This window comes from Myodes glareolus, chromosome 24, assembly GCF_982192425.1.
Source record: "Myodes glareolus chromosome 24, mMyoGla1.1, whole genome shotgun sequence".
Lineage (NCBI taxonomy): Eukaryota > Metazoa > Chordata > Mammalia > Rodentia > Cricetidae > Myodes > Myodes glareolus.
Window position 1 is genome coordinate 7,253,365 of NC_142049.1, and position 18,175 is coordinate 7,271,539.

At 38.3% G+C, this 18,175-nt stretch overlaps 1 protein-coding gene across 13 annotated transcripts in view; it reads left to right on the top strand.

Moving 5' to 3' along the window:
* Positions 1-13,949, top strand: part of Picalm (phosphatidylinositol binding clathrin assembly protein) — an 89,551-nt gene extending 75,602 nt beyond the window's left edge. For 6 of the 13 annotated variants that reach the window (XM_087901218.1, XM_087901216.1, XM_087901225.1 and 3 more), the window contains 5 exons: positions 871-894; positions 2,375-2,434; positions 3,350-3,454; positions 11,087-11,188; positions 12,511-13,949. In XM_087901218.1, the coding sequence (XP_087757344.1) occupies positions 871-894; positions 2,375-2,434; positions 3,350-3,454; positions 11,087-11,179 (282 nt within the window). In that variant the 3' untranslated portion in view covers positions 11,180-11,188; positions 12,511-13,949. The remainder of the gene's footprint in view (positions 1-870; positions 895-2,374; positions 2,435-3,349; positions 3,455-11,086; positions 11,189-12,510) is intronic. The other 7 variants (XM_087901219.1, XM_087901222.1, XM_087901221.1 and 4 more) reach the window with 2 other exon arrangements.
* The last annotated feature ends 4,226 nt before the right edge of the window (positions 13,950-18,175 follow it).

Here is an 18,175-nt window from a genome sequence, read left to right on the forward strand (position 1 = left end):
ATCCAGCGTTCTCCATTATAACATGCCTCAGTGACTAGAACTGGTAGGAGTGTTAGTTTAGAGGCTTCATGGCTGCAGATGGGTATGTGTAATGCTGTGAGTACAAAACTAATATCAAAGCACAGTGCTGTCTGCTTATTTAATGTTGTCAGGATTAATCTCTATGAAATACTGAAAGCTTAGGATAGCATTTACCCAATTTTGATTCATAGAATATAATAAATAAACACCTAACCCTCTACTGTTTGTATGTAAGTTGACAATATAACAGGGTGTTGTATATTGTAGTGTGTGTCATCTCTTAAGATACTTGTGTGTATTTTTTTGTTTTTTGGTTTTTTTTTTTTTTTTTTGGTGGCTAACATGTGAGGCCTGTGATGTGATTCACTAAGAGTGAACTGCTGCTTATGGTGTTTCTTTACATTTCTAACTTTTTAATTAATTCTTTAAACACTGTCAAGGTTTTTAATTTTTAATACTTCAAGCAAATCCACTGATTTTGTTAAAATATTTGTTATACCCCAAACTGTTTTCATTGGTGACCCCCACCCTGGTGGTAGATTAATGACGTCATCCTATTTGAGGATGCACTTGAATTTTTTGTTCAGGTATCAATGATGTATTTTATGTTTTAATAACATTTGTAAGTACTAAACCATGTGTCTAAATAGGGAGGTAGCTAAACGTGTTTTCCTTGTCAACCTTGATAGTGTTTGATAATAGATGTTCTTTTTAGATATATAGCTACCCGGAATTGTAGGTAGTGAATGTACATGTAAACTAAATGCTCTCTGTGTATTTTGTTGTGTAAGTACTTGCTCTAATCCAGTGTTATTGCATTATGTAATTGTTCTCCCTGGGGAAAAGCAGAATGGCATGCATTTTCCACAATACGTAAGTGACCAAAACCTAGCCCTTCTTCTTCTTCTTCCTTTTTTTTTTTTTTTTTTTGGCAATAAATTGGCATGCTATTAACCACCGCTGCAGCAGACTCTCATAACCTTCCAGCTAGTCCTTGTTTTCACATCAGATTTTCAGTGTGCCAGAAATTCTTCCTAGCATCTACTGATTTTCATGGGTGTGTTGCAGAATTGATTCTGATGGTGGCATGGGAAATGCCAATTTTTCTTTCTTGCTTAATATTCTGCCATTTGCTGCCAGATGGCTGGGTGTCTGTGTGTATCTGTGCTGCCACCGTGCACTTGATGACTTTTGAATGAAGGGAAATGTTGATTGTGTAATGTTTGAAATAACAATTGCATGTAATCTTACAGGCTTCTGCTGTACTTGGCAGTTTGTCTTACTGCTCTTATATATCTTGGTTTTGAAGTGCGGAGAGACCAATATGCCCTACATGCTCACCTAAATACTAAACTTCACTTGTTAGTGTTATTTTTTAAAGTTATGCTTCATTTAACTTCATGCATATGTTCAAATTGCTGTATAATTTCATGTTTTAACCGTGTTATTGGTCTTTCACCTGTGCTCAGTTTTAGTTTTATGAGAGTGGTATGCAGGGAATATTGTTAAGACAGCAGCCATATCAAAAACAATTTGTTTCTAGATTGTATGTTTACAAATCATCAGTTAAAGTAGAACAAGAAGACCTCATTTAATACGTACTTAGAAGTTGATTGTTCCTTTTATGTAATTGAAAGTTTTAGGACAAATTAGGAAGCTAGCATACAGCTGCTTACATGAATGTTGTGATAATAGGGAGAGTCACTCAGAGGCACTTTGAGATCTTCCTATGGTTTTGACAACCATGAACAAGATCCTTGGAAACTAATTTTTTGAACCTCATGATACTAATTGATGTGGAATCTTTATGATTTTTTTTTCCTTCTAGTACTAAAGAAATACACCAAAAACCCGTCTATATCATCTTTTTTTGATAAATATTTTATTGTTACTGTTTGTTTATTTTATTTTTTGAAACAGGGTATGTAGCCCTAGCTGTTCTGGAACTCAATTTTTATAAGAATGATAGACTTGAAATTCTACATATTTTTAAATACCTGGAGACTTTTTCATTTGTTTGCTTATCTTGATGCAGCTGGGGATAGAATTCAGGGTCTCAGAGCAGACAAGTGCTCTGTGGAAAGGTCTTTGAAAGCTGTAAAGGATGCTGTGAGCTTAGACTACTGTTGAGTCTAAGTTTAAGTGGGTTTTTTTGTCTAACAGTTCCGCTTTTCTGCTACTTTTGAGATTTTATTTCTCATTGAGTATTAATTGACAATTTCCAGTAATCACAAGTGTTACATAATCATAGCTGTCTTAGCAATTTGTTTTAAATAGAAATCTGACAATCCTTTAAACTTGTGACATCCAGGAATTAACATTTCCTTGTTTACTTTCTCTTTTGCCGTATCAGGCACCCCCTGTAATGGCCTATCCTGCTACTACACCAACAGGCATGATAGGATATGGAATTGTAAGTATCTTTTTAAATAAAAGTTTTGGGAAATAGAGTAATTTATTCCTAACATTAGTTTATTTATAGTAGTTTATTACAACCTTAGTTGTTTTTTAAGTGCCCTGAATATACTACTAGATCAAGAACCTAATAACGATTCATAAGTATGTTTTAAGAATAGTTGTTGTAAAATAGGTATTGTTGATTAGTGTATCCAGTATTGACCACTTATTTTCACCCTTGTAGCTTTGCTGTGCACGTTGCTTTTCATTGCAAACTCACTTACATGTTAGTGTTTACTCTAAGCTATTTTGGTATGATTAGTGAAATGATACCACCTTAATACAGTAGAATTGCATAGGGTACATTAATGTGCTATAGGCCAGGAGGATTTTCCTCTGACAGTGATTGTTGTGGTACAAAACCAGTCTTTGAACCATTTACCATCCTTAGACTCTATATTCTATTACGCTCAGTTTACACTCATTTGCATATGGCATAAAACTTGATTTGATATGCAGAGGCAATTGTCATGCTCTGAAGTATATTAATATTTAGATATAGAGCCTACAGTTTTCTCTATATATAGACTTAGAGAAATCTGGATAGTTGAAGCTTTTTCCTCTACCATCTCCTCCCTTCCTCTTCCTCCTCGTTTCGTCTTTTCTGTCAGAATATTTTTTTGTTATACTACAATAAAGCTTAAGTTTGGCAAATCCATTGGATAAGAAAGGTTAGGCTTTATTTTCTATATTTTAAGGCTGTATGAAAGTAGTGCTCAGAAATTTGTAGATACCAGTCTTCGTTGCATGCAGTCAGAACAGAGAGGTACCGTTCATCTTTTATTCCTGCTAGTCTTCTTGTTTACTTCCTCCACAGTAATGAATATGTGACCTAGCATTTCTTAACTTAATATTATCCTATTTTTTTCAGCCTCCTCAGATGGGAAGTGTGCCTGTAATGACACAACCAACCTTAATATACAGCCAGCCTGTCATGAGACCACCAAATCCCTTTGGCCCTGTATCAGGAGCACAGGTATTAATGATGCGCATAACTGTTGTGTGTGCTGATTTGGAAGGGCTCTGTAACACTAATCAAACTTTCCCTTTTGTCATGGATATTACTTGCTTTATAGCTGCCTGATGCAAGAACTTTTTAGAATATTGATTAACTGTAGGAAAGTGGTGAGTATATTACAAGTATTGTAGGTGAGAACTTCTTATAACTTCATGCTTGTGTTAGTTCCAAAGCTGAGGAAGCTTGTTTCTTTGTGATTCTTAACATTTAAACCCTCAAACCCATTGCCACAGAATATCAGCCTATCGTTCATGGCTTGGGATTTGCTGTATGTGTTGCTCTTGGGATGTTTGCAGACTCTTAGAAAGCCTACAGAAAAATTGTCTGTTATGATTTTTTTCCACTAAGTAACTTTTTGTCACTAAAGCAAACCAAAAAACTAGGGAAGAATCCCTGGCAAGGCTGTGCTAAGTTAGGCTCTTTAAAGGAGAGACTTAGAAGCATTTGTAAATGCCCTCCCTGTTCCTGACAATTACTCTAAGTGTCTTCTTAATTTTATCTTTTCGGGGGGGGGGTTGCCGAGACACATTAGAGCAGTCTGGATAAGTACCTTATGAAGAGAAGGGTAGCATATCCTTATGTGTGACTCTGCTCATTGCATAGAATTGTTAATGTAGTCCTTGATTTCCTAAATGGCTTCCAGTGTCAGAAGGTTGATAAACTGTAATTTTGAAGCTTATTGAAAGCAGAGTATTTGATAGTTAGCTTGTATTCCTTTTCTAATGCACATACTTATTAGTAGACTTATTAGGACCAACAGATGTGTCGAGTCTATTGGATAGACAGTGATGGATAGGAGACCATTTCATATTTAATCCCTTTTAGGTATTAAAATCACTGATCCATGTCCTCACATATGCCGAACATAAGCTCTGCTACTGAGCTACATCCCAGCCAAGTTACACTCCCTTCCTTAGGTTCATGTTCATCGTTCCGTACCTTTTAGAGGTTATCACCACTGCATTCAAGAGGTGTGTGGCAATCTTTGTTTTGTGTCTAACATTTGCATTTTTCCTGTGTTTATGTGGAAAATGCTGAATCCTCATAGGTTTTATTTTTTTTCTCTTTCTTTGTTCCTAAATCTTTTAATTATATCTTTTTGTACTTGAAATACATTTTACTGATGTTTTATATAAATTAGAATGCTCACAGCTGACTAGTAGTTTGTAAATTTTTTGCTGTGTAGGTATTATGTCACTTAAGCAGGAAGACAGTTACCCTAGTAGCTGGTAGTTGCTGTGGTAGGAAATAGCTCTTTAGTGAGTATTTACATGATAATGGTTTTAGAGGTTGTTGAAACTTTTCCTTAGTAGCAAAGATTGTTGTGCTTGCTCTCAGCACTTCTTTATGAGGAACTTGTGTTGGCTCAACCTTAGTTTAAGCACGAAATTGAAAGGGCGCTTAACTTTTAAAAACAAGAATATTATTAAAGTTTTATTGGTTCTTTTGTTAATTAGGCTGCTTTTTCAAGTACTGCTAGTTTTGCCTAAGGGGAGATATGACTAAAAAAAGGAGTAAAATGGCTTATGAGTTTTTGTCGTTTGCAGTAAATGGTCTACTACACAAGTCTGACATCAGTTAAGTGTCTGAAAGGAAGCAATAACACTTTGCTTTTAGGTGTTGCACATCAACATCATTCTTTCATTCATTCACTTGTGTCTTGATGTACTAATCTTGGATCTTGGTAGCGACAGTTCTCAGCTGATTTGGTCAGCTGTGTCTTTGTGAAGAAAGCCATATGGACTTCCAGTAGTACTTTGTGTTCATTCATCTTTGTCTTTTTACTGTTATGCAGGACCATGAGAGAAATTGTTTTGGAAATTAGATTTAGTACCATAAATGAAAAGTTGCTTCTGTAGAGCCCCCATTATATACCAGTTAGTCATATAAAATATTAGGAGTCCCATCTCTGACTTCTGTGGTTAGTGAGACAAGTGCAAACAGAGTAAGGCCTAGTTTCTTGTTTTATAGCCAGCCTTTGGTGTCCAAAGTTTTACAATGTCATCATAATGAATTTCAATAGCACTATCTATATAGAAAGCATGCAAATATATTGGTTTCCAAATGTGCGCTAGGAAAGTCCCTTTAAAAAGTCTGTATTCTCATTTAAAACTTACTATCTTTGTGTATGGGTGTTTTGCCTGCATGTCTATGCACCATATTCTTACCTGGTGCTCAGAGACGTCAGATCCCCTGTAACTAGAGTTACACACAGCCGTGAGCTGCCATACAGGTACTGGGACTCTAACCTGGGTCCTCTGGAAGAGCAACCAGTGCTTTTAACCATTGAACCACTTCCAGCTCCAGTATTTTCATTTAAAGTTCTTCCTGTAAGTTAAATATCTTGATAGATTTGAAATGACATAAATAGGAATTTAAATTTAAGAACTGAAAAAGCAGCAGCCTTGGAGCCTGCAAGATGTGCATTAGTTTGTTAGCTTCTAAGGGCAGCTGTAATGAAGTATGGCGGGCGTCACGGCTCAGGACAGCAGCACTTTATTACTGTCTGTTCCAGAGACTGAAGTCTGAAACGAAGCTGTCCTCAAATGGCTTCCTCTAGAGGAAAACCTGTCCCTGCCACTTGTTGCTCATTGAGACAGCCAAGAAGTTGGGGTTATCTTTAGTAGAAAACTGATGGCGTGCAACACTGTGTATTTATACTCTCGCGCAAATGGATTTGGATATGCCGTTAGTGACCTGCTGTGCTCTGAATACCCTGAGACAGTTCACTGTTACTGAGACTAAGCTTCAAGATATCTCTGGAATCCTGGAGTAGTACTGTTGTCTCTAAATAGTCTTATGATATCGACTGTAAGGGAATGTGTTTAATTAGTGTTACTGAGCAGAACACACAGGTTGAATAATGTACATAAAGCGAATGGAAATCCATTTGCGTTGTCAAGGTGCCAGCTATAGCTAGAGCTTTTTGGCAACATAGTGGAGGGGTAGAGACTGAACACACAGCACAGCGTAAGGCATACCCATTTCTACAATAATGAACAGTAATGAACCCATTGCCATATTATATAAGGGCACAGCTCAGTGGGACACTTCCCTAGCACTCACAAGCTCTGCCTGGGTTTTATCTCTGGCACTATGAAAGGAAGGAAGGGATGAGGAGGCAGAGGAAATGAATGTAGTTATTATCAGAATGTGGGACTCTTTAAGAGGTTTTGAAGGCTGCAACTTTATGAACTAGACAAATGATGTTATAGGACAGTGGGTTCATTATTATAGGAATGGGTTTGACTTAGGTATGTTAATGGTCTCTGCCCTTCACATTCGCATGGGTTTTTTGTTTGTTTGTTTCCTGTATTTGTTTGGTGTGTGTGTGATATATAAGAGAGGTGTCATATATCCAAACAGTAACAAGCACATACCCTTCATAATTCTATAGGTTGGATTAATATATTTCTACATTAGTAAACATATTAGATGTTAAAATAAAAATTTTTAAGTTGGTGAATTTTAAAATTAGAGTTCTAATTTCTTTTTATCTGAATTTGGAGGTCATTTTATACAGAGTGTTTTTATTGACAACATTTTAATACATTTTAGAATGGTCATAATATGTAAGTCACTGCTGATCACTAAACAAGAGAGCTAAAATAATGTTGCCCTCACCGAGGAAGCTAAAGGTGAGTGAATGAAGAGTCATAGCATGAGCTTCTCTGAGCGAGAGGAAGTGCTGCAGACCTAGCAGAGTGCCCAGAGCTACACAAATGCAGGGCTCTTGATGGGAGCCTTGCATCAGCGCAGGTGAATGATTGATGTAGGTACTAGCAATGTTTTAATTACTGGTGTATGTCAGGCAGTATACACCTTTATGATAACCATAAACATCTGTGCAAGGTATTGGGGTTAGGTATTCCGAACCCCATTTTATGAATGAGCCAGAATTCAGTTCAGTTAATCTTTCTATAAATCCCTGGTGAGTCATTTGAAGCCAAGAAACTACACCCAATTTTCTCTTGAGTTCTTGTCTTTGTTTTTCTAGCAAAGTCAGAGTGGGTCTATCGCATTGACCCTTGCTATGCAGTCTTTGTGACTGGAGAATCTAAATGTAAAGATGTGAGGAAGTTGTTTTCTTAGTTATATCTATCTGCTTTTGCTTTTTTTATTTTTTTTCCGAGAAGGGGTGTCTCACAGTAGCCTGCCCTGGCCTAGAGTTCATTTTGTACCCACGTTTTGTCTTTGAACTTCTGATCTTCCTGCCTCTACCCTTGATTACAGGTCAGTGGCACTGAGCCCAGATTTTCCCTCAGAACTTTAGGTACGAAGTTGTTAATCTCTTAGAAATTTTGTTCTTATGAACTTCCTGTGGTGCTGGGGGTTGAATCCAGGCTCTTTCTGTCACTGTTGTGCCCCAGACTGACCTGGACATTAGGATCCTTGTGTGACTCTGAGTAGCTGAGTTTACAGCCCAGCCCCTCAGCCCCCAAGCCTCTTAGAAGTCTGTTAGGAGCCGGCTATCCAAGCTTGCTGTTACATTCTTGTTCTAACCTGCAGTTTTTTTCTTTGGTAGTAAATTAGCATGATGAAGCAGCCATTTTTATTTTAACAGTTTAACTTGTCAGCTTCTTGAAGTATATATTTAAAGTATGTTTTGAAATACATTTTAAAGTGTTTCCTTGTCTTTTGTTAATTTATGATTTCATTACTCTTTCTCTACTACACATTCTATAACCAAGAAAGGAAAGAAAGCCAGAAAGCTCCACTTAGAAGCAAGTGTTTGCAAAAGCAAGTTGTTAAGATTGTTTTTTCATTTTGGCTTATATTTTTCTTAAAATGTATTATATGTATTTGTGCATAGGAATGGAGTGTGTGCTGGTGCCAGGTATATGGAGGTCAGAGGATAACCTTGTGGACAGACAGCCTGTGGTGTTGACTCTCTCTCCACCTTTACATGGATTCTGGGGACAAACATGGGTTTCAGACTGGCAGCAATGGTTTTTACCTACTGAACCATCTCACCACTCATGTATTTTTCAAGATTAGTTAGAGCGGTAGAGGGATCTCAGCTGTCATCATCATCATCATGTACTTGGAAATCTTAGTATCTTTACTTTATATGCTGCTCTTTGCAATATTTCAATTTTTTATAAACGAAAAGAGGACTTAAGTATGCCTGTGTTGGAGCAGTAAGATGTCTTTAGTTATGAAATAGATTCACCTGGACATGAACTGACTTGAGGCCGTACTAACTTCAGCACTGGGACTCTAGGATAGGGAATGCTATTTGGAAAAGTGGACCAGGGCATTTTCTGTTGTAATTTTGTTTGTTATACATTTCCATAGTGGTATTATTTTATGCCAGCTTGTAAATTTGATTTTGCGGTGAATTCTGACAAGTTGAGTTTTTAAAAATTCCTTTCCTCCAGTATATTAACTGTACTTTTCTGGTGTGTTCCTTGGCACCTTTAAACTACATTAAATTTACTCAAAGAATGATAAATAAAAGAAAGTCAGTACTCTATCACGGGCGACTTCTTCAGACTTAAAGTCCTGCTGCGTCTTAACCCCCTTGAGTGTCCTTGCTCCGCCATCCCTTTTCTTCTTTCTGCTTTCCCTGAGCAGTAATGCGGGCAGCATATCCTGTTCTTGTCCTTCCTTATCCCCCTGTGTCTGACTACTTTCCCACCAGTGAAGGCTTTATCTGTGCTTTCTTTAGTGATGGGAAAAGGTAGGAGTAGGTGCTTGTAGCCACTTGGATGTCCAAGGCCCTAGAGTAATGTCGCAGCCAGACCACTCTAGGATGTGGGTTAGCCTGCTTCCTGGGGAGTGTGCTAAGAAACTTAGCACTGAATCATTGGTGGCCTCAAATATTTGATTTTACTAAGTATATACAACACTTACCAGTGTATGTCTTACACTTTTAAAGCCTGGAAGGTGTTTTTCCCCAAGATAAATTGAACCCTTTCAACATTGTCTGTAAAACTGACTCCTGCTTAACATACTTATGTTGAGAAAATGGTAGTGTCTCTTTTGCATTCTTCAGGGACATTTTCTCCTGGTGCTATCAGGTCTTCAAACTGCTGCCTTCATGAAAACCTGTTGTAAAGAGACATTTTAGTGTGGGACTCTCATAGAGTTAGCATTTAGATTCAGTGTACAGTGGAGTAGATTTGTTTTTACCTTGAAATGAAAAGAAAGATCTGCAGGTGAAGTTAAGAGTGGATGTGTGAATGTTTGCCTTTTCATCCCAGTGATTAATGAATATTTGAAATCATTTTCTTCTGGATAGGCATCCATTCATGGGGACTTCAGGGAGGAGGTTGGGGCATCTTTCTAGTTAGGATTCACTTTACTTTGCGGTTGGAGTGGTGGATATTGAGAGCCCTAGTCAGGACAAAGCTGTTGCCCAATCCTCCCATCTGTGGCAGCATGTGCAAGTCCATTGTCCTTCCTGCCGTCTCTTCTCTCTCTTTGAATGTGTGTTTCTAAAGTAGTATATGACCAAAATAACAAAAGATGATTTTCAAATTTGTAAGCTGGTTATAGTGCCCTAAATGGCAATGCTTGTACTGGTGAGGTAGTATTTGCTAAAACTCATTGGCCAATCATTCTTTATGGTGCTTTTCCTTAAGACAAAAGCAAAAAAGCAACATAAAAGCAAAACTTAAAAAGAGATGAAATAATTTTTAAACCCGCAAAGAGTTTTTTGTGATTTACGATTCTTTATATAATTTAAGTGTTGGAAATATGAATGGAAGTTGTTTTACTTAATCAATTTTAATTCTTAATTCTCCTAAAGCCAGTTCTTCTCGTAATGGTCCTGTGCTTGCAGGCTCTATGATCCTGCAGCAAGGGAGAAACAGAAGTTTCTTCCAAACTAAAAATAGTTTTGTTGGGTTTAAAATACTCACAAATAAGCTTGGTAAAACTCTTGGGAGTGCACACACAGGTGGCACACACACACACACTAACCTCTTAATTACTCAGAAAAATTGTCTTTTCTTTGGGGGTAAACTTTATCTTCAGATTAAAAGATGGGGCACCTTCAGAAAATCAAATGAAGTTGGACTGGAAACAAGCAGAGACCTTCCTGACCCTTTATTCAGAGCTTCTGGGCTTAGTTCCTTCAGGGTGTACATCAACTTCAGGGTGTCCAGATAGAAAAGCAGGAGGTAAGCCTGTGTAAGAACAGAGACACCTGTGGGAAGAAGGCAGGAAATGATCATTGCATTTGGAAACATGGAATCTGAACTGAGGTCAGTTTGGGCCACTGTGGACATATGTCTGGACATAGGAAGGCTATTTTTTAAACACAATTATGCATCCTGTCTCCTATACTCCCCACTCCCTTTCTCCCCCTACACTAGAAGTCTTGACTGATACCAGCTTTTATGGATAAAGATTTTCATTTTATGTTTCAGGGGCGCACATTTGTTTTCTGGAAAACATGCCATTGGATATCTTTTAACTTGACATGCAATAGCATTTTAAATAATCCCATTTTCTACAAAGGCTGCCTTTAACTTATTAAAGGTGACAAAGCAAAAGCCACCTCTTTCTTCATTACACTTTCTACTCTCATGTTCTGTCGTTCTGAGATCTTTTTCTCCCCTGTCTCTGTCTTCTTTCCCCCAGCTGTCGGCAGCATCCAGCCCCTCCAGGCACAGTCCTCACAGAGCTGCAGGAAAGGACCCCTTTGCAGAGCTTTCTCTGGAGGACTTCTTATAAGTCACTTAGGTATTGCTGCGTGTGGGGGCGATGGGGGCGTGGATACAAAGATTGCCAACACTGAACACCGTGCACCCTTCTTCTTCTTTGTTTATTTAAAGGAGCCTGCATTCCCTCTGTGCCTCAACTGTCTCCTCCTCTTCTGTTCTTTAAGTGAAGAATAAAACTAGTTTGAGATAGGACAAAAGAAACTGCCTTTGGAACATCGCTTGACATATTGGATGTGTGAGGTCAAGGGACATCTTAACACAGAAGCATCCACTATTCACAGTTGATGGGTGGAATCAAATATCATCCTTACAGATGTGTTTGAGTCCGTCCTAAGAGAATTGTAGAGAATGCCCCAGTTGTACACAGTGCATTAAGTCTTGGTTAGGAGTAGCTTTAGTTTCAGTCTAGCAGCTATGGCTAATGATAAAAATACATTTTTATAATTTCATTACAGAGTTGCACTTTATGTGTTCCTTGATAGTAACCTAAAAATACAGTTTCGTGGGTTTTTTGTTTTCCCCTTGGGTTTGGTTTGGGTTTTTGGTTTTGGTTTTTTGAGACAGTCTCTCTGTGTAATGCTGACTGTCCTGGAACTCTGTAGACCATGCTGGCATCAAACTCAACAGAGATCATCTGCCTCTGCCTCCCAGCAATAGCTTGTTTTTCATTTAAGGGCAAACGAATACTTAAGTTTTGAATACAAGGATCTGTGTATATGATCCACACCACCTATATCTTCTAGAAGACAGTTTAATTGTTCTTCTTGATGCTCTAGCCCCAGATTACATTTCCTGTCTAGATCTTTGGCAGTTCGTGGTTTTATTTGGCTCACACATCTACCTCAGTTTTAGCTGTGCATAGGCAGTTGAAGAGGAATGGGTGAACAGTGACTCCTGACTGAAATGTCTTCCTTTACAGATGCTTCAGGGTCTTAATTATGTTAGTAAATAATTGAATCAGTACAAACAACACTGCCTTTTATTTTATTCTCTAATTATATGTATTTTTAAAAGTATTTTATATTTTGCCTTCCCAAATGAGTTACATGGGGCATTTGTGCTTATGGATAAATATTTTTAACTTAAGGAAAAATAGTTCATTGGTCTTCTCCCCTCGCCTCCACTCCTTCCTGCTTTTAAATAGTTAATTAGGAGTCCTACAGTGAGGCTCATGGACTGAGTGCCGGCACACAGCGTGCTGAGACTTTCTGTGCCCTCAGGTCTGTGAGCATGTTAAGAACATTTGTGGACTGGTTGAATGGTGAAGGCAGAAAGAGTTTTTATCTGTGATTTTTCCTGTAATATAATGAATTAACTTAGACCATGGCTTTTTTTTTCCAGATACAGTTTATGTAACTACATGGAGGAGAATGGAATTATTCCACGAACACAAGTTCGCAGGTGGCGACTCCTTACTTCCAGCAAAATCAAACTGCTGTCTCTGAAACTCTTCCTCCATTAGAGCGCTCCAGTAACCCACGAAGGCCCACAGCAGGGATGGGACTAGTTTCAAGGAGAGCCTTGTCAATACCGTTTATAAAGCCAAGAATTGCCATGATTTAAGACTAAGATCTGTCTTTCTGGTGACTAACACTTCAGTTCTTTCAACTCCTATTAATACCCATAATCAATAACCAACCAAGAAAAGCCCGTACTTGGAAAGTGTGGAGTGTGTGTTTGGAAAAGCTGCCTGGAGAAGAGTTGTGTCCTTTATCATAATTCAACAGGACTCAGTGGGAATCAAAATCATAATTTTTAATTATGCATTATATTTCTTTCCTCCAGTCCTTCAACAAATAATTGAAGTTAGCTTTTTTAAAAAAAATATATTCAGTTTGCAGTAGACATTCCTTTAAGTATTTGTATTTATTTATGATTATCAATTTTACATAACATTAATATTATATCAAACCTCCTTAAGAAAATGAGTATGGACGTTCACAGTATGTTTGATTTTTGTCCACAAGAATGAATCTGATTCAGAATGCTTTTCAGCTGACATACAGAGCACTAAATATTTTAAGGTAAAACCATGGGTCTGAATCTCTTAAGAATTCTCAGTCTCTATGGGATTTAGGGAAGCATTATAAATGCATTAATCCTTATAGTCAATTCTGTGCCTAGGATTTTGCAAGGGAACAGTTCACTGACTAGGAAAAGCACTACATTTAAAATTCAGCATTAGTGCATTGGGAAGGATCTACACTGCTTCGTGCTTGGCATGTCATTCTTTTCCATTGGACAGTAAGTAGGGCCTTTCCAAAATGAATGTGAGGAATTGCTTTCACTTCAAGACTTTCCTTCTTTTCAGTAAACTTTAGGAGATGTTATGGGGGAAAGGGAGGGGACAAAAATCCTTGAACTTTTTATTTGGCGTGTGCCATGTTATGATCATGTACCTTTTAAATAAGGGGAGATAGTATCTTTCAATTCAGTGTCTAGCCAAGAGTTTAGTTAATGAAGACTTAAACTGCACTGTTGATCAGTGCTTTCTGTAAATATCCTAACGCTTGGGTGGAGAGGGCCTTAAGAAGGACAGTTCACTGTAGGAAAGCAATTCTGTACATGAGTTAAGCATACTTGTTGCATTGTCTCTGCAGATTCTATTTTTGTTTACAATATTAAAATGTATGTTAGCAAATGGGTGGATTTTCAAATAAAATGCAGCTTCCACAAAATATGTTATGGTATTCTGGTTTGAGGTGCATTCTCCTTTTTCCTTTCATTTTTTATTATCAATATCATCATTTTTTGCTAATAAAATTATATCTAAGTGGTTATATCTGCTGGTTTAATAAAATGTAAAGTTTGTTTTATTTAAACATCCAAAAACAATTATGTTTGAATTGTTGTTACTATTTGGACTCACTTAGAAACTGAACTACTTACTGTTCCCTTTTCCTTTCTGATCTGATGCCTCCAGGAAGGGGAGTTAAGGAGAAAGTGCTCTTTGTGTGTAAGCTTATGTCTGCTAAGATACTTGTATTAGTCAGCATAGTGAGTAATAGCCCGGAGTCAGAGCTCATCAGAGTTATTAAAAACTTTGTACTGTCAAAGGTTTTCTGTGGTTGCAGAAATCATAGTGTTTAGCCAGTGTGCCTCAATAATGACTGACTTTCAGATTTCACTATTATTAAAATGTTTCCATATAAACTGGGAAATTGTATTTTAAATTAGAGTCCTTAAAATAGTAAGTTTTGATTTCTATCATGGTTCTTTGGGTATTTTAAGGTATGCAACTTACTTCTTTCCTGACATTAGTTTGAATGTGTTTCTGCATGTGTGTGCACTATAACCACCTCTGTTTTATTGTTTAAATATTTTTGGACTCTGCTGGGTAGGAATTACTCACAGTCTGTTTTTTAGATGGAAAATAAGAAAATTAACTTGTCCAGGGTATTAAATTAGCAGGTGGAAGAGTCAAGTAATTAGCAGCATGGTCCATTCGCTTGCTGTCATTATTCCAAACTGAAATGGGAGTCATATTCCTCGGTCTAGACTGTTGGCCACTCTGGCCTCCCATCCCCTGCTTCCATCCCTGGTATCTGACATTGTTGGTGGGGAGAACTATAAACCTGAGAATGACAGCTTTCATCACAATACAAGGAGGAAAGCACATCGGCTCTCCTAGTTGCTTTTCTGTGCTGTAATAAGACTCCATGGCGAGACCAACTTCCCAAAGAAAGTTGTAGGGGTTACGGTTTAGAGGTTTAGAGGCCTAGACTGTCATGGGGTGGGGGGGAGAGCATGGCCTCAGGCAGGCATGGTGTTGGAGAAGTAGCCGAGAACTCTGTCTTGATCCACAAGCAGGAGGCAGAGTGTGCGCCCTAACTAGCAATGCCATGTTTTAAAACCTCACAACCCTCCCTCAGTGATGCGCCTCCTAATTCTTGCCTAACAGTTCCACCAATTGGGAACCAAGTATTCAAACAACTTTTAACATCTGTGCATTCCTCACACATTTTAATGCCTAGTTAGTAAGTTGGTAGTAGTTGTGGAGGGCAAATAGACCCGTTCCAAATTATTTTCTAAATTCGCTTTATGCTTCTGATTGTGTGAAAGACACCTTTTAACCACTGACTGAGATTTTGTATCTAGGCCTTAAATTATATTGCTAATCTTCAACTTCATAGAACACAGCTATAGCTTTAACTGTAAACTTCCTTCTAGGACACTTTCTTATTTATTTATTTACTTATTTATTTATTTATTTTTGTGTGTGTGGTTATTTTACCTGCAAGTAGTCTGTGTATCTGCTACATGCATGCCTGCTGCCCACAAAAACCAAAAGCGGACATCAGTTCCCCAGGAAATGAGATTACAGGTGGTTGTCAGCCACCCTGTGAGTGCTAAGAATGGAGCCCAGGTCTTCTTAACTGTGGGGTCATCTCTCCAGCCCCCTTTATATTTTTTATTATTTTATGTATATGAGTGTTTTTCTTTTGTGTGTGTGTGTGTGTGTGTGTGTGTGTGTGTGTATGCATTGCCTGCAGAATCCATAAGAAGGCATCGGATCCCCTGGAACTGTAGTTAAAGACAGTTGTGTGCTGCCATGTGGGTGCCGAGAGTGGAACCAGGATCCTATGGAAAAGCAACTGATGCTCTTGACCTCTGGGCCATCTCTCCAGCCTTTTGTTTTTATTAATGCAAGCAAATGAGGCGATGTTTACAGTTATCTTAAGTAAACAAATACAGAGAGGAATGCTCCTGGTATGATGCCTTACCATCTTTGGTCATGTGAAAGAGCCAAGAATATCTCTCAGGACTGTCGTCTTTCCCACAGAGATAATGTAGACAGACATACCACATTCATTTGTCACAGTTAACGCCCTTCTTTTTAGAAGGCCGCCCTGTTGGTAGAACATCCTGCTCTGTCTCCTTCCTAGTTGGTAGGAAATTCACAGCTCTCCCACACAGACTCCCACAACTACCACCGCCATTTTGGATAAGCATTGGCACAAGTCATAAAATTCAAGAATACTAATTCCACTTTTGGAAATTTACTCAAAAGAAATAGTCCACAGGCGGTAATTGGGGTAGGGACTTATCTTGAATTATATTGTATATTATAGCGCATTAGTATTATTTTAGAGGATAGGATGACTGTAGGATATATGGATATATGGCTTACAGATGCTCTCCTACAAGACCACATGTACAGTACACTTATGTGTGTTAAGTGGGCCAGCATATAGAAACTGGTGGAAAGTTGTGGCAGGTTGTTCTGCTTCCATTCCAGACCTGAGTTATTTTCTTGGTATCCAGACCAACCAAAGGGAAGAAGATACATACTTTTTTTTCCCTTCAAGAACGTTTGGTTTTCACCACACATGAGAATACTGATCCAGCATCCTGAAGCAAGCAAAATTATTTATTATTCAACCAACAGAGAAACAAACCTTCCACTCCACTCATTCACCCACATTTTTTTTTCTTTTATTGAAAATAGTTTTGTGTGTGTGTCCCTACCCTTGTAATATATCCTTATTTTGATGGAGGCTGCTAATTCATTTCCTGGCCGGTCAGACCCCGAATAATCACACAGAATCTATATTAATTACAACACTGACAAATAGCTTAGGCATATTTCTACCTAACTCTTACATCTGAAATTAATCCATTTCTATTCTTTGAATCACAATGAGGCTGTGGCCTATTGGTAAGGTTCTGGCTGTCAGCTTTCTTCCGCAGCTACATGGCATCTCTTTGACTCCATCTACTTTCTATATCTCTGTTCGAATTTTCTGCCTGGCTTTACTAAGCCATTGGCCAAAACAGCTTTAATAACCAGTGGCAATGAAATCTTCATAGCATGCAGAAAGGAAACCTACATGAGCCCAGCATCCTTAAGCAAGCAAGGTGGTTTGGTATTCAACCAGCAGAAACAGACCTTCACTCATTCACCCACATTTTGATCTTTAATTTTTTTCCTTTTATTGAAAATAGTTGGAGTCCCCCATAATATATCTTTATTTTGGTTTCCCTTTACCCCTGGTTCCTCCCCGTTTCCCCTCCCACCTGATCCACTCTGTTTCTGCTTCTCCTTGGAAAACAATCAGGCTTCTAAGAGATGATAGTATAATAATTAATATAACATGATAAAACAAGTGTCGGAATTACAAAAACAAGGAAAAGAGTCCACGAGAAGGCACAAGTAACAGAACAGATCTACTTGTTCAAATATTCTTCTGCAATCCCATTTTAAAAAATAGCAAAAATGACTTGACTGGAAGCCATAATATACATGGCAAAGGACTTGTAGGGTAAAACGGAAAAAATTAGAATACAAACTAGTAAGGTTAAATAAACAGAAAAATCCCTGACCCAGCATTGTGAGATGAGACGTACAGAGATGCCATTGAGTTTTCTGTTGGCCATCTACTTCTCGAAGTGCAGCCTATTAGAAGTAGTTTCCCTGGCTTTCATTTGCAGGTGATTATCAATTAAAGATTGCTTCTGTGTTAGGAATGGGACGCGTGTCCATGTCCTTGAGCTCTAGTGCCCCACCTGGTGCAGGTGATGTTCAGGCCCTGTGCATGCTGTCTCAGTCTCTCAGAGTTCATGAGCTTTGATCATGTTGCTTTAGAGGGACTTTTTTGGTGTCCTCCATCCTCTCTGGGTCTTATGCTGCATCATTTTCTGCAGGATTCCCTAACGCTTGAGGGGAGGGGTTTGATGAAGACTTCAAGCTTAGAACTGAGTGTTCCAAGGTCTCTCTCTGCTGGTGTCTGCCTGTGGGTGTGCTGCAGGAATAAGATCTGATCATGGCTGAACAAGGTACTGATCTGTGAATGTAGCAGAATGTCTAGTCTCAGGTTCTTGGTCTATGCTGAGTATGGACTCCATTTCATGGAGTGGCTCTTAAATATCAGACATTGGTTGGTTACTCCCATAAGCTTTGTGTCACCATTGCCCTAGTATATCTTGCAGGCAGGGCACCATTGCAGATCAAATGTGGCTCGGTTGGTGTTTACTTTTCTCCTTTGGCATGTGCAGAGTGCCTTCC